The following is a 21880-nucleotide window of genomic DNA, read 5'->3' as shown; positions in this document are numbered from 1 at the left end:
TTATTTTATTCCATAGGCATTCCTTAGTTTGGGCATGGACTTCGTTTTAGAGTCCATGGTTTGGGAGTAAGGGTTTTTGACCTACGAAATTTCTAGCACACTTAGTATATTTTATGATAGAGGGGATAAAGACGTTTACGGACACAAAACAGTTTTTGCAATACTTTGTCGAATAAACTTATATTTGAATTTGATTTGTGCGGGGACCTATGCAGAATAAAATCATATTTGGATTGAATTGCGTGTGAATACCGCTCCGCCGTCTATCAACGATGGTGGGCACTAATAGGATTCCAGGAATTCTGGGAAAACAGGTTGTTGACGCCATTTCTGATATTTTCATGATTTTCACTGCGATTCGAGTTTATTCGGATTAGAAACGGGACAGTCGTGACGCGGTCGCCGGATTCATACTGTTATGAGCGGCATCGTCGGATTAGTAGGATTAGATTTAAGCGTGGATTTTAACCCGGATCAGCAGAGGAGCCGGTAGGATTAGTTTGGACTCTGCTGGACGTGTGAAACTCCTCTCTACTCTCTCTCTCTCGTCCTCGACTCCCTCCCTGCTGGAAAATGTCGACGGTTTTTACGAAGAAGAATAAACCGTTTAAAGCGGTTTCGCAGAAAGTGAAGTTATTCCGAGCTAATGATCCGTTACTCAGTGTGTTTATGTGGGGTATAAATCATTCGGTAAGTTACAACTGTCAAATGATAGGTCTGGCTGGGTCAGAGGGCGGGCGGGGGTTGGCTAAGTGGGCAGTTCGTTGCTGGGGTTGCTGCTGCTGGTGCTGCTGCTGGGGACTGTGGCTGACTGTCAGATGGAGGGTTTAATGAAGAATTCAGAGAGGTAATAAAATGGGGCGCGATGTTGGTGCAGTATATAATAGTGCCACGGTACTCGAAAGAGGTGTACGTCACTGTCCCTGCGTCAGATCAGTAGCAGATCAGGGTATCTACTGGGGGAAGCAGCGTAACATCAGAGACAAAGAGGTGGTTCATTTGAGGGATGATGGCGCGGGGAACTAGAGAAGAGTTTGGCTGCCGAGCGCCATCTCCGGCATAGGGGTGGTTGGTCGGTTGGTGCAGGGTATCAGAGGGCAGAGGAGGGGTATTTGGTGCAGGGGATGGATAGTTGGCACAGGGGATGGATAGTTGGCGCAGGGGATGGATAGTTGGCGCGGGGATGGATAGTTAGCGCAGGGGATGGATAGTTGGCGTAGGGGATGGATAGTTGTTGGTGCAGGAAATGGATAGTTGGCGCAGGGGATGGATAGTTGGCGTAGGAGATGGGTAAATTGTGCAGGGGATGGATAGTTGGCGTAGGGGATGGGTAAATTGTGCAGGGGATGGATAATTGGCGCAGGGAATGGATAGTTGGCGCAGGTGATGGATAGTTGGCGTAGGGGATGGATAGTTGGCGTAGGGGATGGATAGTTGGCGCAGGTGATGGATAGTTGGCGTAGGGGATGGATAGTTGGCGCAGGTGATGGATAGTTGGCGTAGGGGATGGATAGTTGGCGCAGGTGATGGAAAGTTGGCGTAGGGGATGGATAGTTGGCGTAGGGGATGAATAGTTGGCGTAGGGGATGGATAGTTGGCGCAGGGGATGGATAGTTGGCGCAGGGGATGGATAGTTGGCGCAGGTGATGGATAGTTGGTGCAGGGAGGGGTAGTTGGCGCAGGTGATGGATAGTTGGTGCAGGGAGGGGTAGTTGGTTGATACAGGGTATGGAGGGTTGGCGCAGGTGATGGATAGTTAGTTGGTGTAGGGAATGGATAGTTGGCATAGAGGATGGATAGTTGGCATAGAGGATAGATAGTTGGCATAGAGGATAGATAGTTGGCGTAGGGGATAGATAGTTTGCGTAGGGCATTGGTGTACTGTACAAGAAGGGTATAAAGTGGCATAGTGTATGCCATAGTGTAACCTTTGGTACAGGGTGTTAGGATGAAGTTGGTGAAGTGATACAGTGTAGCTGGGTCTATACACAACACAGTTCAGATATGTGTATGATGCCATGCTGCTGCTGCTGCTGCTGCTGCTGCTGCTGCTGCTGCTGCTGCTGCTGCTGCTGCTGCTGCTGCTGCTGCTGCTGCTGCTGCTGCTGCTGCTGCTGCTGCTGCCTTGTTTAATTGGGTTAATCAGTAATTAGGTTGTAAATTACTGTTTTGTTTATGGGGCAACAATTCAATAATGATTCGGAATCCGTTTAGGTACTGACTATTAATCTGGATAGTACGGGCCCGGCCTGCTCGTACCACCCCCTCTCTCTCTCTCTTCCCCTTTTCTCGTCTCATTTCCCTCTCTCATTCCTCTACCCTCTATTCTTATCCCCCTCTCATCTCGGCCGTCGCGGTGTTACAGTGTTTTACAGCGCGCCGCGGTCTATAGATAGATAGATCATTCTGTGTTGATCTGATGACACACTGTGGTAGTTGATTTTCACTGGGTGCGGTGCCTTCCGCTCTCTCTGTCATCAGTGTTTATATATATATATATATATATATATATATATATATATATATATATATATATATATATATATATATATATATATACATATATATACTTGTTGTATATCAATCGTAACCGGCAGGTATTACTTATAGCCCTACAACTCCTTAGAAACGCGACCTTCTATTAACGCGGAAACTCGTTTGATTTCGCGAAAACTCCTTAGAAAACTCTTTCAATTTTAGAATAGGCAATTCGAGATTTTTGTCTAGTTTTTAGCAGACTTTAGCAGAGTGTACAGTAAGCTACCCATTCAGTAGTGTGTAAAGGATAAAAATTTGCTTACAACAAAACCGCTGAATTAAATGTTTAACCGAGATAAACCGTACTCATTCAGAGATATGAAAGTGATGCAGACGCTTCTTCAAAATTTGAAAACTCCTCGTATAATCCAGGAATGACTGATCCGTATCGGGAACCTGATAGCGGCCAAAAATAATTTCACACGTCGCGCTCGACCGCAAGCTACTGTTTTAATTACACTTTAATTTTCATTTCATTAAAGAAGCCGCTGTTTAATTAATTGTTTCATTAATTACGTAATTATCCGTGTTCGGTCGACGTGTCGGTATTTGATGAGTTCTACCAACCTCAGTCGTAAATTGGCAATTACCTTAAGATAATTAGTGATGTCATAGGGGGATATTTAGTTGCAACATAATCGCTGAAAGGGTTTCGATCAGTTGACTAGAAGGGAGGGGCTGGTTTCACAAAGCATAGTTAATTTAGATTATAATTAGGACGTAAATGATGATTAAATTTCTTTAATCATGATTAGTGATTTAATCATAATTAAGAGTTAATTACGCTTTGTGAAACCGGCTCCAGTATTTGATGATGTCGTTGGGGGATTTATGGAGGCAGACGTTTTATCCAGAGGTGTGTTTGTATCAAATCACTAGTAGGTAATTTGATGATGTCATATTTGTGTAGGCAGACATCTTTTCTAGAAATGGCTATAGATCAAATCACTGGTATGCAATTTGATGATGTCATAGGGGGATTTGAAGATCGTCAATGTATTAATCTCTTCTAGAAATGTTTTTAAATCGAATCTCTCTGATGATGTCATAGGGGGGTGGGGGGGATTTCTTCCGATCATGTGAAATAATTCAATTTGTTTTTTTTTCGTTTACAGTTTCAAGAGTTGAGCCATGTCAATGTACCTGTTATGTTGTTACCTGATGACTTCAAAGCCTACACGAAAACCAGAAAAGATAATCACTTATTCAACAAGTAAGTTACACGCGAGGAAATCAATCCTGGGAGGCTTCTCCTCTGAGTTCATATAAGGGCCCTGGGTGGATCCTGGTCCGCAGTTGTGAGTTAGTTAACTGTGAACTCAGGATCCAGTTCCACAGTTGTGGGTAAGAGTTTACTATGAACTCAGGATCCAGTTCCACAGTTGTGAGTAAGAGTCAACTATGAACTCAGGATCCAGTTCCACAGTTGTGAGTTGGAGTTAACTGTGAACTCAGGATCCAGTCCACAGTTGTGAGTTGGAGTTAACTGTGAACTCAGGATCCAGTTCCACAGTTGTGAGTTGGAGTTAACTGTGAACTCAGGATCCAGTTCCACAGTTGTGAGTTGGAGTTAACTGTGAACTCAGGATCCAGTTCCACAGTTGTGAGTTGGAGACAACTGTGAACTCAGGATCCAGTTCCACAGTGTCTGATCATGATTTCAGATCAGGGAATTTGAGATCTGGATCGGGGAATTGAGATCTGGATCAGCAGGTAATTCGGGATATAAACATCTGTAGGAACCGTCTGTAAATACGGCCTCATTTAGGAAAGTGTGTAAACTAGTTCATTGTCGACGAATTAAGAGCCCAATCTCAGAAAACTACTGTGGTTTCGGACGGGAAATTATCGAAAGTAGTCCAAAGTCTACTACCGATTGAAGTGCTGATAACTAGGTGAGCGTTGTATTAACAGTAATTTAGCTGCGAGTCTTACAAACTATCATTGTGTTTAACATAGTTAGTGTACAGACTCTATGTTTATTCTGTATGTGTGTGAGTGTGTCGGGGAGGGAGCGCCGTGGGGAGCATGAAGGGGGGGTTTACTTTCACCTAATCACCTCGCCGCACCTGGTACCTTCAGTAATGATCAGTTCATTATTTCGAAGTTGAAGGGGAAAGAAAATTTTTAAAAAACTAGAAAACTAACTTGAACTATTATTTATCGATAATTGAATTGAATTGACCGGCAACCAGTCTAGATATATTGATGGCGTAGTGGACACGTTCTCTCAAAAATAATTATGAAAATATATCAAAAATAAGATAGTAGTTATATGAAATATACATTGTTCCCGCAGAACAGGGAAATCGGGAAAAACTTGGGAATATTGAAATAGTAATTCCCGGTTTGGAAATATTTGGGAATTTCAAAACGTTTTCCTAAAATCAGGGAAATATTTGGGAAATTCATTTACATTTCGCGTATTATTTCAGCGACTTCCCTTGAAAATCACCTTTACTGACCAGTCACCGCTAAAATTTTGACAGTTCATTTCCATTTGGGAAAATTGAAAAATCGCCCACAAAATACTTGGGAAAAACCCGGGAATTTTCAATTAATATAACTGTGGGAACCATGAATTGTATGTTTAATAAGAAATAAAGGTATTGTTATTGTTGTTATTGTTTCCTGTTAAAACGCTTTGACATTGTCGATGATGATTTAATTAATGGCTCATTACTACGGATGTTCACTATCAGACCGCGTGCGTATTGATAAAACCCATTTATTGATTACACATTGATTTTATTGATTTGTCGGTAATCGCTATTATGCATACTACTGAAAAATGCCAAATATTTTTGCGTAAAATCAAACTTCTATACAGTCCAAATCCTGGGTTTAGTGTTAGATGTTTTAGACCTCAAACTGCTGGCTTATAATCTCCTTCTTTATCCGGGATTTGCATAAATCTAGGAATGTGGTCCAAATCCTTGATTTAGTCAAACCTCTACAGAAATATGGACCGAATCCAGTCCAAATCCATGATTTAGCTGATAGAATGCAGTCGAAATCTGACACCCTTCCCCGGTAGGGATCTCTAAGAATTTTGTGTTTTTTTTCCGCAGGGAGAACATGCCGAGTCATTTCAAGGTGAAGGAGTACTGCCCCCTGGTGTTCAGAAATCTCCGCGAACGTTTCGCGCTCGACGAAATCGATTACATGGTAAGTTTGCGTCGCCCCCTGGTGGCCGGGGATCTCTAATTAGCCTATGTAGGCACTAGGAGAAAGATGTGGTTATCGATAGGGTCCGGTCCACGCGACACCTTCAAAAACTTCTAAACAAAAAATATCTGATCGAACCGTGCTCAGACTCTGATCGGACCCCGGGCTCGGACTCATCGGTCGTCTGCCTCTAAAGTGACAGCAACAGCGTTTTCCTGCCAGCTACAATTTCTCAGATCCTCTCTCCGTTAATCCTAATCCTTACTTTAGTTTTACCCGTCGTCGCGTGCTTTTGACACATGATTATAAATACATCCCGAAAACACACCGAGCGCAACCTTCCTCAGCGGATCCATCCCCCTATGACATCATCTTACTTACCGGTACTAATGAATCTGATCTGATTGCATTTGATCTTTGGACGTTTCCAGAAAGATGTCCGCCCCATTGATCTCCCTATGACATCATCAATTAGATAAACACCCTTCTAGAAAAGATGTCTGCCGCAATCAATCTCCCTATGACATCATCAGATTGGTTACTAGTGACTTGATCTATAGATACTTCTAGAAAACATGTCTGCCTCCATGAATCCCCCTATGACATCATTAAATACTGTATTCTAGCGATTCGATCTATAGACACTTCTAGACAAGATGTCTGCCTCCGTAAATCTCCCTATGACATCATCAAATTGTCTCAAGTGATTTCATCTATAGACACTTCTAAAAGAGATGGCTGCCCCATTAAACCCCCTATGACATCATCAAATACTGTATTCTAGCGATTTGATCTATAGGCACTTTAAACAAGATGGCCGCCTCGATAAATCCCGGTAGACTAATGAATGCGTATTTTGTGTTTGTATGTTTGTAGAACTCATTGACGAAATCTCAGCCGGTTCACACGGATTCGCCGGGTCGAAGTGGAGCGAAATTCTATCACTCGTACGACAAACGTTTCGTAGTGAAAACTCTGATGAGCGAAGAGGTCGAACAATTACATCACATACTACGAGAATATCACGAGGTATGACGACGAGGGCAGCCGTAATTTCACTTTTGAACCTAGCCCGTACTTAGTGAACGAGCGTTAGAATTTGTGGTTAACCCTTTCAGTGCGTCTACACCGCAGTGCGGTGTATGAATCGGTGATGGATTTTGCGAGTACACCGCAATGCGGTGTATTGATGTTATTAGTAATTAGTAATTATCTCTCTTGAAAAATGGCAGCACCTGTCAAACATAGTGAAATAATAGTAACTAACGATACACCGCACTGCGGTGTAGACGCACTATAGTGGTATTCCCGTTATTCAACACACTAGGGTGGAATTTTTCAAATATTTCAAATTATCTCCAGCACTATAGGGTATTGAAAGGGTTAATTGATCGGGTTCTTAGCCAATCGAGTACTGGAAAACAACGCGCGTATGTCAGGGAATAGTCAGGAGGAAAAAGCGAATCCGACATAAGTGGGGTCGCCCTGTACACTACAACGTATATCATATCGCATTGCGGTGTTGTCTGCTCGAGGTTAATGAATGAATGACTGTTTGTGTAAGAATGTAATTAGTCATTCTACTAATCTAGTTACCGTACTCTCTCTACATTAGCTCTCTCACTCAGCTGATACTATCCGCTACTACTGCTGATCAATATAACCCTTCAGCTCCGTAACGTACATACTGTATCTAATTGTTGATATTTTGATTAGTCATGAAATTGTCAGAGGGAAATATTGATAAGGGCGGATGGTGCAATTTGCAATTATTTATGAGCGCGGTAAATGGAGTAATGTAGCGACCTTGAGCTCGCGTAAACGGTCTATTTGAGCCGACAAAACTCGTCAGGGAGGGATCTGGCTTAAACCTAATCCAATCTACTCGCGTTTTCAAACGGGGGTGAAGTTAGATTTGTTTGCGGTAAATGTAGTAATGTAGCGACCTTGAGTTCGCGTAAACGGTCTATTTGAACCTACAAAACTCGTCAGGGAGGGGTCTGTCTTAAACCTAATCCGAGTTTTCATTCAAACGGGGGTGAAGTTAGATTTTTTAACATTTTGGAAGCCCTGAGTTTTGGGTCAAATATTGTTGAAAATATTGTTGATGATATTATACATTTAACTATTGCCTCACTAGTGCCCCCTAGTGGGTCGTCTGCTACTGTATTTATATTGATTTATTTTTCAGTATATAATAGTATGCTACTGCCTCACTAGCACCCCCTAGTGGGTCGTCTGCTACTGTATTTTATTGATTTATTTTCAGTATATAGTAGTACGCGATGCCGACACTCTTTTGCCTCACTAGCGCCCCCTAGTGGGTCGTCTGCTACTGTATTTTATTGATTTATTTTTCAGTATATAGTAGTACGCGATGCCGACACTCTTTTGCCTCACTAGCGCCCCCTAGTGGGTCGTCTGCTACTGTATTTTTATTGATTTATTTTTCAGTATATAGTAGTACGCGACGCCGACACTCTTTTGCCTCACTAGCGCCCCCTAGTGGGTCGTCTGCTACTGTATTTTATTGATTTATTTTTCAGTATATAGTAGTACGCGACGCCGACACTCTTTTGCCTCACTATCTCGGCATGTATCGAGTGACAGTCAACGACACTGAGACGTATTTACTCGTCATGCGAAACGTGTTCAGTCCGCGGCTACCGGTGCACAGAAAATACGACCTCAAGGTACGTTTAGTCAAATATGAGCAGGGTTGGGGGAGGAGAGAGGTTGGGGAGGATAGGTGAAACAGTTGTAAAACGGGAGAAGTGGGGATAGAAATAGAGAAGAGAATGGGGAAAGGACAGGAGTGCTGAGGGAGAATGAAAGTATTCTAAAACTCTGTGTATTTAAAACTGTGTATTTTGGTGTCCATTGTTCTGTCTATTTTGTCGTATATTTTGCGGTATATTTAGTAGAGTGTATATATTGTTGTTGCAGGGTTCGACCGTTGATCGTCAGGCGAGTGATAAAGAGAAAGCGAAGTCGTTCCCGACGTTTAAAGACAATGATTTCATCCGAGACGAAGGAGTCGTCGATATCGGCAACGATAGCAAGGAGAAACTGATGGAGAGAATCATTTCAGACGCAGAGGTAAGAGATATAGAGAGAGTGAGGGGAGAGGAGAGAGAGTGAGGGTAGAGGAGAGAGAGTGAGGGGTGAGGGTTAGAGGAGTGAGAGTAGTGAGGGGGAGAGGAGAGAGAGTGAGGGGGAGAGAAGAGAGAGTGAGGGGGAGAGGAGACAGAGTGAGGGGGAGACGAGACATAGTGAGGGGGAGACGAGACATAGTGAGGGGTGAGGGTTAGCGGAGTGAGAGTGAGGGGAGAGTGGAGTGAGGGGGAGAGGAGAGAGAGGGGTGAGGAGAGGAGAGAGTGAGGGGTAGAGGAGAGAGAGTGAGTGAGGGTTAGAGGAGTGAGAGTGAGTGAGAAGAGAAAGAGAGAAAGGGAGAGAGTGTGGGTGAGAAGAGAGAGAAGGGGAGAGAGTGAGTTCAAGGGAGGGATGAAGTGAGAGGAGAGGAGCAGAGAAAGGAGAGTGAGAGTAGAGAGGGAAGGGAAGAGGGATAAAACAGTTAGGGGGAGAGGGAGACGAGGTTTGAAAAATAACTAGGTTTCCAAGTCTAGACTTTACGTCGCTCTTTATATAAAATCTTGAATCCTCTTCAAAAACACAATTCCAAAGTTTGATTATTTAGACAGAAAGATTTATTTCGTTTTCCCCGTATTTTCTTCCCTCTTTTATTCATTTCTCGTTTCAATTTGTTTCTCGTCAGTTTTTATCGAAGCACAATCTGATGGACTACAGTTTGTTGATCGGAATCCATGACCTTGACCGCGGCGAGGTCGAAGAGAGCGGCGAGACGCCCGAGGAGGAGAACGGCTGCGACGACGACGACGCCAACTCGGTCGGCAGCGCCGGATCGGCTCCCGACAGTCCGGGTAACTGCGCTCCGTTAAATCCGTTTACCGGCGAGCTCGATCCGACCATCGAGATATTCGGCATTCAATCTCGCGAAGGTAAGCCTACTGCGCACTAGCGACACCTAGTGGATCCTCACTTGCCACAAGTGGAATCCTCTATTGCCGCAGTATAGTTGATGTCCTACTGCACACTAGCAACACCTAGTGGATCCTCACTTGCCACAAGTGGAATCCTCTATTGCCGCAGTATAGTTGATGTCCTACTGCACACTAGCGACACCTAGTGGATCCTCACTCGCCGCAAGTGGAATCCTCTATTGCCGCAGTATAATTGCAGGGTCTTTATAGGAATAATTGAGGTGGTGATAATTAATTCACTGCTAGTAAACAGGGTGGAGACTCCTCAATTGCCGTAGTAGCTTCTGGGGTTCCCGACAATCAAAACAGAAAAAACGCCTGAGAACCTGAGAAATATTTAATTTTCGATTTTTTTCTTTTTTTTTCAGACTCGGAGAAAAAGTTGATTTATTTCATGGCGATAATCGACATATTGACGCATTACGGGATGAAGAAACGTACGGCGCAGGCGGCGAAATCGGTAAAACACGGACCCGGCGCTGAAATATCGACCGTTAAACCCGAACAATACAAAGTCAGATTCCTCGAATTCGTGTCGAAGAACATTCAATAATAATCAATCAACGGACGACGACGCCATCGCTAGCAGCGACCCCTATTGGTCGTTCATAAAACTATTGTCTATTGTGTATCGCGTTACGTTCGTAATGTTTCGTTCGTTCGTATTCTCACCACCAGAGGGCGTGCACGTGCGCGTTCGTGCATCGTGGTTTGCACGGTTTAATATAGGTGGCGTGGTGATTGTCGTAACTAGTCGCCACTTTTTAGTGATAATAAGATGGAAGCGTAATTATTTTTTAACAGGCTCCTGTATCCGGTTGACAGTCAGGTATCCGGTTGACAGTCAGGTATCCGGTTGACAGTCAGGTATCCGGTTGACAGTCAAGTATCCGGTTGACAGTCAGGTATCCGGTTGACAGTCAGGTATCCGGTTGACAGTCAAGTATCCGGTTGACAGTCAGGTATCCGGTTGACAGTCAGGTATCCGGTTGACAGTCAGGTATCCGGTTGACAGTCAGGTATCTGGTTGACAGTCAGGTATCCGGTTGACAGTTGGGTGACTAGTCGATAGTTTGACCATCGGTCTGTTTGGTAACTTGTCCAGCATCCAGTACAGTCATCTGAATCCCGTCGACAGTCCGGAATACAGATCTCTGCGTTAATGACATTTCGTGAGCGAAACAAAAATTTTAATGGGGTATCGGCAGAAACCAGATGGCGCTACAATACACTCAATTATACGTAGTGAAAATTAGTTAATTTTCGATGAACTTTGAACTGGATTTTTAGGCTCCCAAATGGAAACGCTCTCAAATAAGTCATCGAATAGATATAAGATTGACTTTCCCAATAGGTTTATAAGAAATAGTTTTATTAGAAATGATTAGAATTCGGTTGATATATTGAAGAAATTGCAGGCGGAATACTGGGTAACTACTAGCGACACCTGGTGGATCCTCTCCTGCCATTAGCGGAATCGTCGATTGCCACAGTTAGCGGTGCCGGTACCCCATTGCCCGGTACCTTACTCGTAACATCCATCTGAAAATCTTACCCTGATTTGAAGTCATTGAACAGACGCTGATAGTTGTCAAATATTAACTCTTTATTGCGTGAATTTGTGTGTTTTGTAACATTGCGGGAAGCGCCATCTAACGAACTATTTAAAACGTCGGAATATCGGTTGTGTTGAAATCGCGGACCATGGACTGTGCTCGGTTTTCGTGTAATGTTTAGTTCTTTGAAACCTGATAAGTGCGGCTTTATTATATTATTGACAGGATTTGAATTTGTAGCGGGACCACGCGTGGGGACTCGAGGGTCGGGCAGGGGCTGGGACCGGGCGGGGGTTGTATTCATCGTATACAAAATGTTTTAATCCGTTATAAACAAAACGAATTATCGATTGATTAAAATGTTAACGATGTTGTTTAATTAGTTAATTTAATATGAACGAAAACTAATTAGAAAACAGAGTTTGTATAACGTTGTTACTCGTTGCCAAATCCAAAACCCCGAAAAGACATTATCGGCTTTTCCCCCTTTTTAGATGGATGTAAAACCATGTTTGTTGCTTTCACGCTTGTACCTAATGGGGGTGGCTCCAGGAATATCTTAGCCATGACAATCAGAATCAATCCTTTCACTAGGTGGTGGCTCAAAGATTATTCAAATTATGGACTAATCCCATCATCTAGTGGGTGCCTCCAACAATATCCAAAAATGGAGCCATCCCTTCAGTGGTTGGCTCCGAGGATATTGAAATCAAGGCTGGGTCGTCCCTTTCTCTAGTGGATGGTCGCGGGGATATCCGAATCGCACGGTTTCGGCTCGGACTTTTTTTTTGAAAAACTCAAACATTTCTCAGAGTAAATATTGCCTCGATTCTGAATTTGCCCGCCATCATTACCATAGCAACAGTATCTAAGCAATTGTTACGCTAGTCGCCGCCTGTTTTCGGCGGATTTCTTTTTTTCATCTTAGTTTCGATATTTCAGCGACACGCTGTGAATGAAAGACTTGGCGAGCGAGTCTCGAAGAGAAACTGTTTTTGCTATACTTTCTCCCTCTCCCCTTGAAAAGAAAAATAGGTTTTTTTTTCATCTGAGAAATTTGAAAATTAGTTAATTAAAGTTCTCCTTAGCGATTGTTAACGAACGGTGATTAATTGAAAATTATGTTTAAAAAACAACGAAAGTTCGTTCTCTAGAAAAAAAACGTTTGCAATAAAATTCGTTTTTTAGAGAAATAAAACGTTTAAAGCTATTAGATTCTTTTATCGATATTAATATGATTAATTAGTTAATGAATAATTGATTAGAAGACTGCAGTTATATTTTTATATAAAACCGTTTCGAGCAAGCACAGTACGATGATTTAGATGATTTACTGTACGACGATTTAGATGATTTACGCTTAATACATTTTTGCCATGTTTTTTGTAGTGAAATAGACGTGAATTTCGTGTAGAATCATCAAACGCTAATTGCTACGATATGTAAGAATATCTTGGGCAAAGTTGGGCACGAAAGTTTTTCATTTATCACATGACCACTTTAATTATTGTGGCACCTTAGCTATTGTCGATTCTCGGTCTGGCCTTAGTTGCCCAGTTTAGACAAGCTAGGACTGGTCCTTGGATCTATGTGACCCAGTTTAGATGAGCTAGGACTGGTCCTTAGATCTGTGTGACCCAGTTTAGATATGCTAGGACTGGTCCTTGGAGCTTTGTGACCCAGTTTAGATGAGCTAGGACTGGTCCTTAGACATATGTGACCCAGTTTAGATGAGCTAGGACTGGTCCTTGGATCTATATGATCTTTAGATATAAGTCAAATAGGACCGTTCCATCAATATGTGGCTACAGGACCAGTCCATAGATCTAGTGAAAGTGTGGCCTAGTCTAGAAGGACTGAGACTGGTCCTTAGAACTAAGTGGTCCAATGAGTTAATCCTGGTGGTCGTTGACCTGGTGCCCTGGTTCGATCGGTCCATCGATCTAGGTCGTAATAGCCCAGCCTAGTTTAGACCTCCGTACAGGAAAACCAAGATTTATTCATAGGCCGGAAATTCTTTAAGAACAGACTACTTACCTAGGAGCACCTCGTGCCTGTATAGTCAGTCAGGGTTCACGGGTGTGTCTGCATGCTTTAGAAAATATTTTGAAAATACACACGAAAATTTGTTGTAGAATAAATAACTTGTATTTAACCATATCAACACAGTAATCGAGATCGATTCGAATTTCGTCGGAAATTATGTATTGAAGTCCGGTTCCGCAATCGCGAGTTGAATTCGACTTTTTAGAGTTGAAATAATAGAAAACGAATGTACTTCAACAACTCGATCGCGTCGAACTAAACTCGCGATCGCGGAACGAAGGGCTCCTCCTCGAAGTTTGGGGGACGAAACGTTGTTAAATGAAAATAATGCAAAACTTTTTAAATGTGTTGACAACTTTATATAAAATCTCAGTGTTGTTGCATGATCAATGCAGAAATATCGTATACAATAATTATTTGGGTTTTTTTTTTCTCACTTTTTTTTTGTGAGATATTTTTGCGGCGTGTGAATTTTCATCGATACACAGAATATAAAGAGCGCGTTGAAAGGCGGATGTCGAATATTGAGTGTTTTCAACGTGATAGATTTGATCGAAATCGAATTTGATCCCGAAAATTGATTGAAATCGATATTTTTCAAATTTTGTTATAAGAATCGCCGATCGTCTGCCATTAGCGGTCAAGGACGAATAGATAGAAATAATAGATTTATTTCGGAAGTTTTGTTAAAGATTTTTTATGAGCCGGCAATTGTTGCTCAACATCTTGCTTGTCTGGTATACGAGTTTATGAGCCGGTGTGCCATGTCGTGTGCACGTTGGGATATAGCGTGTACCGTGTGCACATGGCTATCATTATTCAGACAGCCATTGGTATACCGTGAGCTGTAGGATGTCGTGTGCGCTGAACTGTAAGTGACGTATGCTAGGCTACCCTTATTATTAGTCAGCTACCGTGTGCACCTGGCTACCATCAGTCAGCTGGTGATATACCGTGTGCACCTGGCTACCATGAGTCAGCTGGTGATATACCGTGTGCACCTGGCTACCATGAGTCAGCTGGTGATATACCGTGTGCACCTGGCTACCATGAGTCAGCTGCTGATATACCGTGTGCACCTGGCTACCATGAGTCAGCTGCTGATATACCGTGTGCACCTGGGTATCGTTAGTCAGCTACTGATATACCGTGTGCACCTGGCTACCATCAATCAGCTACTGATATACCGTGTGCACCTGGCTACCATCAGTCAGCTACTGATATACCGTGTGCACCTGGTTACCATCAATCAGCTACTGATATACCGTGTGCACCTGGGTATCGTTAGTCAGCTACTGATATACCGTGTGCACCTGGCTACCATCAGTCAGCTACTGATATACCGTGTGCACCTGGCTACCATCAGTCAGCTGCTGATATACCGTGTGCACCTGGGTATCGTTAGTCAGCTACTGATATACCGTGTGCACCTGGCTACCATCGATCAGCTACTGATATACCGTGTGCACCTGGCTACCATCAGTCAGCTGCTGATATACCGTGTGCACCTGGGTATCGTTAGTCAGCTACTGATATACCGTGTGCACCTGGCTACCATCAATCAGCTACTGATATACCGTGTGCACCTGGCTACCATCAGTCAGCTACTGATATACCGTGTGCACCTGGTTACCATCAATCAGCTACTGATATACCGTGTGCTCCTGGGTATCGTTAGTCAGCTACTGATATACCGTGTGCACCTGGCTACCATCAGTCAGCTACTGATATACCGTGTGCACCTGGCTACCATCAGTCAGCTGCTGATATACCGTGTGCACCTGGGTATCGTTAGTCAGCTACTGATATACCGTGTGCACCTGGCTACCATCGATCAGCTACTGATATACCGTGTGCACCTGGCTACCATCAATCAGCTACTGATATACTGTGTGCACCTGGGTATCGTTAGTCAGCTAAAGATATACCGTGTGCTTGCGGTAGGATCGGATGCTGCATTTCATCACTTCGTTACGTTTTACTTTTCGATGATTATTTTTCATTATCACGTCGTCACACGTTGCACACGAACTATAATTAATAATAATTATAATTATGATAATCGTTCAAAACCAGAACTCGTCGTAATACGTCATAAACAAATACGAATAAGTTGTGAGAATTTTGAGAATTGAAAAAATTGTTTTTTGTGAACAATAAAATGATATTTTATTTTAAATGAAAAGTAAATAGACGAATATATGTATAACGTGTGTATTCAGATGTTGTATGCTTGTCAAAATGTGAAAATATATTGTGGGCAGTGTCCAATAAAAATTTATTATATCTTTTACATCGATTGTTGTTTGGTTGGTATTTCTTAGGAGCGACTATCGCTATGGAGAGAGTGCGTAACAACCCCGCATTTCATCGGGACTGTGTCCGACCTTGGAGAAACGACTACTCCAAGGTCTATTACAGGTTCGTTACCTAATCTATTACAAAGTGTCCAGACGTCCAGTTATTACTCTACTTTGAAAGTTTATAAAATCTAGATGGCAGGGGCCAGTTGCACAGTCGTGACTTAAGTCCAAAAGTGGTCTTAAATCTTAAGACTGGTCTTAAGTTGTTAGATTAGCTGTAGAACTAAGTTGGTCTTAGACTGGTCTTAAGTCTAAGTCATGACTATGCAACCGGCCCCAGAAGTTTGAAATGTAGCATTTTCATTTCTAACCGTTGAGACAATCATTTGCGGCATTTTTCCGTCATTTCCACTGATGGCATTTTTCCTACATTTACTGTGTACCAGTCGTTGAGCTTTCCCTTTAGGAATAAAGAAAAAATCCCATTTTCTCCGCAAAAACCGATTCACAACAAAGTCGACGTAATTATTCCTGTTTGCATTGCTTTTATTTGAACATTTTTCTGTATATGTATAAATGATATAGACACGACAGACATCGAATAAGATCTGTCGCCGCGACAACAACAACCACGGCGCGTCGCCATGACGACGACCTGACGACTTTCGAACGAAAATCGTACTTCTAAATTAACGTAATAAATAATCTTATTAATTTCATCGTTAAACATGGCGATATCGTCGATATTAATTATTCGTTTAATTAATTGAAACAGTCCGTCTGCTCCGTGTACCTATGGCACGGTGTCTCGGTTTTCGTTTTAGCCTTGTTTAATGGCCGGGTTCAGATCGGCGAAATAAGTGTGCTGCATTCCTTCTTCCGCTGACATTCTCTTCGGTGGGTTACAAACCAATAAATGCTACATCGAAAAAGAAAAATAAATTGCAAAAATTTCATCAAGGGTCCATACAGATCAGTGATTCCTGGATATAAGGAGTTTTAGCAGGGTCCCTACAGTTCAGTCATTCCTGGATATACAGGGTCCCAACAGATCAGTGATTCCTGGATATAAGGAGTATTAACAGGGTCCCTACAGATCAGTGATTCCTGGATATAAGGAGTTTTAACAGGGTCCCTACAGATCAGTCATCACTGGATATAAGGAGTTTTAACAGGGTCCCTACAGATCAATCATTACTGGATATAAGGAGTTTTAACAGGGTCCCTACAGATCAGTCATTACTGGATATAAGGAGTTTTAACAGGGTCCCTACAGATCAGTCATTACTGGATATAAGGAGTTTTAACAGGGTCCCTACAGATCAGTGATTCCTGGATATAAGGAGTTTTAACAGGGTCCCTACAGATATCAGTCATTCCTGGATATAAGGAGTTTTAACAGGGTCCCTACAGATCAGTCATCACTGGATATAAGGAGTTTTAACAGGGTCCCTACAGATCAGTCATTACTGGATATAAGGAGTTTTAGAAGAGTAAATCTAAAGTTTTTTCTGCCATTTTCAAACAAACCTGTAACAAATCCCTTCCTTTCGAGTTGAGTTTTGGTACGACTTGTTGCCAACACGTGCTCACATGATACAACGGGAACGGCTGCAAAATATATCATACAAATCATTAAAAACCCCTTATGACATCATCAAATTGATCTAGATAATGATGGCCCGCTGTCTCAATGATAAATACCCCTGTGATATCATCAATGTTTCTACTATTGCTGCCTCCATAAATCCCCCTATGCACATCATAAATGTTTCTACTATTGCTGCCTCCACAAATCCCCCTATGACATCATCAATGTTTCTACTTGTGATTTCATAGATAGACACTTGAAAAGATGTCTGCGGCCATAAATACCCCTATGACATCATCAATGTTACTACTATTGCTGCCTCCACAAATCCCCCTATGACATCATCAATGTTTCTACTTGTGATTTGATAGATAGACACTTGAAAAGATGTCTGCGGCCATAAATCCCCCTATGACATCATCAATGAGACACTTTGAGAAAAGATGTCTGCCTCCATAAATCCCCCTATGACATCATAAAATTGTCAACCAGTGACTTGATCTATAATGTGGCATACACGCCGCAACCGGAATGAGAGATAATGAGACATACCCTATATTCCGGTAATTGAGACATTCCAGGCCAGTTATCTTCAGTCGGTGTACCTAGCAACCTGAACAATTTAGTCATCAAGGATCGCAAAAACAAATTCTGAATATCGTCAAGTTCTCGTTTTAAAAGGATACTTGAAAATTCGTTTCAGTTGATCGTCGACGTCACTGCCCGGAAACAACGGACGACCGGCGTTGGCTAATTCTGAAAAATTAAAACAAAATTCTTTTAAACCACTTCTGAGAATATTGTGATTCTCGTGAATTTGAAATTTACTTTCGCTGATCGAGTTTGAGCTTAAAATATCGCATTTCAAATAGGGATTTTGAGTATCGCGATATAAGCGGAGCCATCCTTTTACTGAAGGGCAGCACCGAGGCATCCCAATGCTATTGGGTGGCTCCATCCTATCCAAACGCTGTAATATCAGACAACCAAATCTAGATATCAAGAGCCATCCATCCACTAGTGGGTGGCTCCTAGAATATCCAAATCATGGCATTTGGAGCCATCCTTTATTTCCGTAGCGAGCGGATACAACGTACGTACCTGCGAATATGCAGCCGGCTGACCACATATCGATAGAAGTGGTGTATAATTTGGCGCCGAATAGAACGTCCGGCGGTCGGTACCATAACGTGACGACCTCGGCCGAGTAACACCGTACCGGTATACCAAACGCACGCGCCAATCCAAAATCACCCAGTTTCAACTCACCATTCTGTAATGAAATCATCAATCAGTATTTCTTAGCAAAATATTGGTAGAACTTTTCAAACCCAGCGGTGGCTGGTTTTAAAAGACCATTTTCAACTTAACCCAGCAAGGGCTGGTTTTAAAGACCAGCATTAACTTGAAGCCTGCATGGGCTGGTTTTATAGACCAGTCTTAACCTGAACCCTGCAGGTGCTGGTTTTATAGACCAGTTTTGACTTGAACCCTGCAGGGGCTGGTTTTATAGACCAGTTTTAAATTGAACCCTGCAGGGGCTGGTTTTAAAGACCAGTATTAACTTGAACCCTGCAGGGGCTGGTTTTATAGACCAGTTTTAACTTGAACCCTGCAGAGGCTGGTTTTATAGACCAGTATTAACTTGAACCCTGCAGAGGCTGGCTTAATAGACCAGTATTAACTTGAACAGTACAAACCTTGTTGATGAGTAAATTTTGTGGTTTTAAATCTCGGTGTAAAACATTTCGACTGTGACAAAACGCTAAACCGCGCAATAACTGGTACATAAACGACTGAAAATAAAATACAACTTATATTCTAAAACTGCCGAGCAGTTCTGACTCCAGTTCAGCAGCTTGTTGACCCAATTCCACAGTTCTGGACTCAGATCCAGTTCCACAATCCCAGATCCAGTTCCATGGTTCTGGACTCCGACTCAGTTCCACACTTGTGGATCCAGTTCCACAGCACCGTTGTGGGCGGTATATCGGGGGTTGACTGTACATTTAATCTAAGGCTAAACAAAATGATACCTTGTTTCTCCGCAGCAGCCGGGTCATTTTTGTAAAATATGATAAAATTTATACACAGTTCATTTCTATAGCGGCCGGGTCTGTTATGGTGAAATTGATCACGATTTTTAAAAAAAAGTAATGTATAGGGTAGATAGGCGGCCGGCCGGGTCAACATTTAAGCTCAGCAGAGCGGAGAAACAAGGTATCAATTTTTTTTGGCCTAAACTAATTTTTTGTGAGCCGAGTTTCTTTTACCTTCACGGCATCGGGATCAATTTCGCCGTTGCAACTGTCGAAATATTTCTTCAGATCTTGATCGCAATATTCGAAAACTAACGTCAGTTTTTTATCGCTGTGCAGCACATCGTGCAACCTAGAAAAATAATAATAAAGAATCATAAGAATAATAATAAATTATAAAATAATAAGAATAATAATTAACAACCGAATATTCATCATTTCAGAGAAGGGCGCGGCGCATCTAGGAAAAATTTGAAGGCCGCGGTCCAGGGGAAAGGGGGTTCGGCAGCAAAAGTCAAAGACCTCGAGTTTTTCTGCTTTAGATTTTAGATTTTAGTTTTGATGAAAAACATCCGAAAGATTGCGATTCCCGAGAGAACGAGCGTTTAATTTACACGTTTAAAGATCTTTCTGTTTTGATGGGACGGCAGGAATCCGGACCCCCCCCCCCCCGGAGAACCTAAATCAAATCCGCCCCCGGGGTTTCTGTACGCGATGCAAAAACGTTTCTCCGAAAATCAAGAAAATTATCGGCTAAAAACTGATCGACAGGAAATAAAAAGTTGACTTCGTTAGGATAAGCAAGTTCGTTTTTTAAAGTAAAATAAATACCCTACAAACAAAATTTAAAGATTTTTGGTTTCTTGTAAAAAGTCGTTAATTTTCTAAAAGAGAATAAGAAAATATTCACCTGACTATGTTTTTATGTTTAAGTTCTTTAAGGAGGCAGATTTCTCTGAGCGCTGAACTCGGTACGCCCTGAAAAACGCGAACCATTATTAGTAATTGGTAATTGACTCATTAGAATAATGTCAAATTATCAATTGACAAAATTAAATGCGCTGTGGCTACTCGTACGGACCCGTACGGATTACTCTGGAGACTATTCGTACGGGACTAGGATCTGTACGCTAATAACTGTCGCTGATTGGCCGATTAACGCCGCGCATGCATACAGAGGTGCACGACTTAGAAAATTCAAGGAAAGTGTGGAGAATAGAATTAGAGAAAAATAGCGGATAGAGTGAGACTCGAACCCGGGCCAGTAAATTACTAGCGCAGCATCATACCACTAGACCACCGAGCTCGCCGACAGTCGGTCGAATGTTTTAACTAGATATAGCCTCACCTTAACCTAACCCTATCCCTTCCCGTACACATAATTCCAGAGTTATCCGACGGGTGCGTACGAATAGCCTACGGAATTATTCGTACGGGTCCGTACGAGTAGCCACTTCGAATTAAATGATAGGCCTATATATGCACTTCCCTTAAAAATAAAATGAAATACCTCGTCCTCTTCGTCGAGACGAACTCGTTTTAATGCGACTATTTCGTGAGTTTCTCGATTTTTAGCTTTGAAAACAGTTCCGTAAGTTCCTGAAAACGGAGAACAGAAAATCGATCGCAGTTTACTCAGACTATAACAACAACTGTCAAAATTAATCATTATTTTCGTCGATTCGAAGCGGTTTATCCGGAATCCTCCCGTCGAAACCCGTCTTATCGCGTATCAAAATTCGCGGAAAGACCCCGTCTGTCCGATGGCGTCGGTTAGAATCGCTTACCTTCGCCGATTTTCTCGAGTTTTTCATATTTTTGCATTTCTCGATCAAAATGCAGAGAGCAGCGCAAACCAGGAAGTAAATAAGAGACAGATATCGAGAACGACGCGCGCACGTAACCGCGCGGACTTGGCTCGCTGGGGCTGCCGTGTAATTATCAATTTCGGAATCTTCCCTTTTTTAATTACTTGGAGCATGGATTTTTTTCAAGAAAAATTGGAGGATGAAGAGAAAAATTAAAATATTCCTTTTACATACATACATACATTTGAAAATGGCAGAGAATAAAAAAGAAATATTTCTTGATTTAGGGTTTTCTGTTACTTCACAGAAAACCCTATTGAAATTCGCGTATATTTCGAATATTTTTTTCGGCTCGGATAAAACCTCGGAAGGACTTCAGAAAAATATAAAAAGGGAGTCGAAATTTGATGAATTTGATTCAAATGACTGGAGAAATGAGAAAGACTGTTTGCAATTCACGAGATTGAAAATATATGACCGTGCGACTTTAAGTTATATACTTAGACTAAAAATAATAATTTTCTTTTTTTTGTTGAAAAATTTGTGATGAAATCACTCGAAGGAGGACTTTAAGAAAACATTTTCTTAATGGATTTTGCAGATCGAGGCGGATCCGCGTACTTGCAAAATAATCAAAAAGGCCCAATTAAGAACAAGTCGACTTAAACTCGTAGATTTAGGACGCCTTGTAAAAAAAAATAACACAGCTTAATTTGATGGTTTTTGTACTGGGAGAGCGGAATCCGCGTACTCAAAATAATGTAATTTTG

At 42.1% G+C, this 21880-nt stretch overlaps 2 protein-coding genes across 2 annotated transcripts; one reads left to right on the top strand and one right to left on the bottom strand.

Annotated features, from left to right (window-relative positions):
* The first annotated feature begins 350 nt into the window (after positions 1-350).
* LOC141912330 (phosphatidylinositol 5-phosphate 4-kinase type-2 alpha-like) lies at positions 351-15628 on the top strand. Its single transcript, XM_074803579.1, has 8 exons — positions 351-690; positions 3654-3751; positions 5610-5706; positions 6583-6735; positions 8253-8399; positions 8653-8805; positions 9482-9725; positions 10136-15628. The coding sequence occupies exons 1-8, from the start codon at positions 574-576 to the stop codon at positions 10318-10320; spliced, it is 1194 nt and encodes a 397-aa protein (XP_074659680.1). The 5' UTR covers positions 351-573; the 3' UTR covers positions 10321-15628.
* Positions 15629-16205: 577 nt separating this feature from the next.
* LOC141912331 (cyclin-dependent kinase 5) lies at positions 16206-21159 on the bottom strand. Its single transcript, XM_074803581.1, has 10 exons — positions 21090-21159; positions 20813-20901; positions 20213-20280; positions 19537-19654; positions 18964-19059; positions 18365-18536; positions 17950-18019; positions 17816-17876; positions 17203-17283; positions 16206-16591 (listed from the first exon to the last, which is right to left on the bottom strand). The coding sequence occupies exons 1-10, from the start codon at positions 21124-21126 to the stop codon at positions 16493-16495; spliced, it is 891 nt and encodes a 296-aa protein (XP_074659682.1). The 5' UTR covers positions 21127-21159; the 3' UTR covers positions 16206-16492.
* Positions 21160-21880: the final 721 nt, after the last annotated feature.

This window comes from Tubulanus polymorphus, chromosome 10 (genome assembly GCF_964204645.1).
Source record: "Tubulanus polymorphus chromosome 10, tnTubPoly1.2, whole genome shotgun sequence".
Lineage (NCBI taxonomy): Eukaryota > Metazoa > Nemertea > Palaeonemertea > Tubulaniformes > Tubulanidae > Tubulanus > Tubulanus polymorphus.
This window is presented reverse-complemented; position numbering and strand designations above follow the sequence as displayed.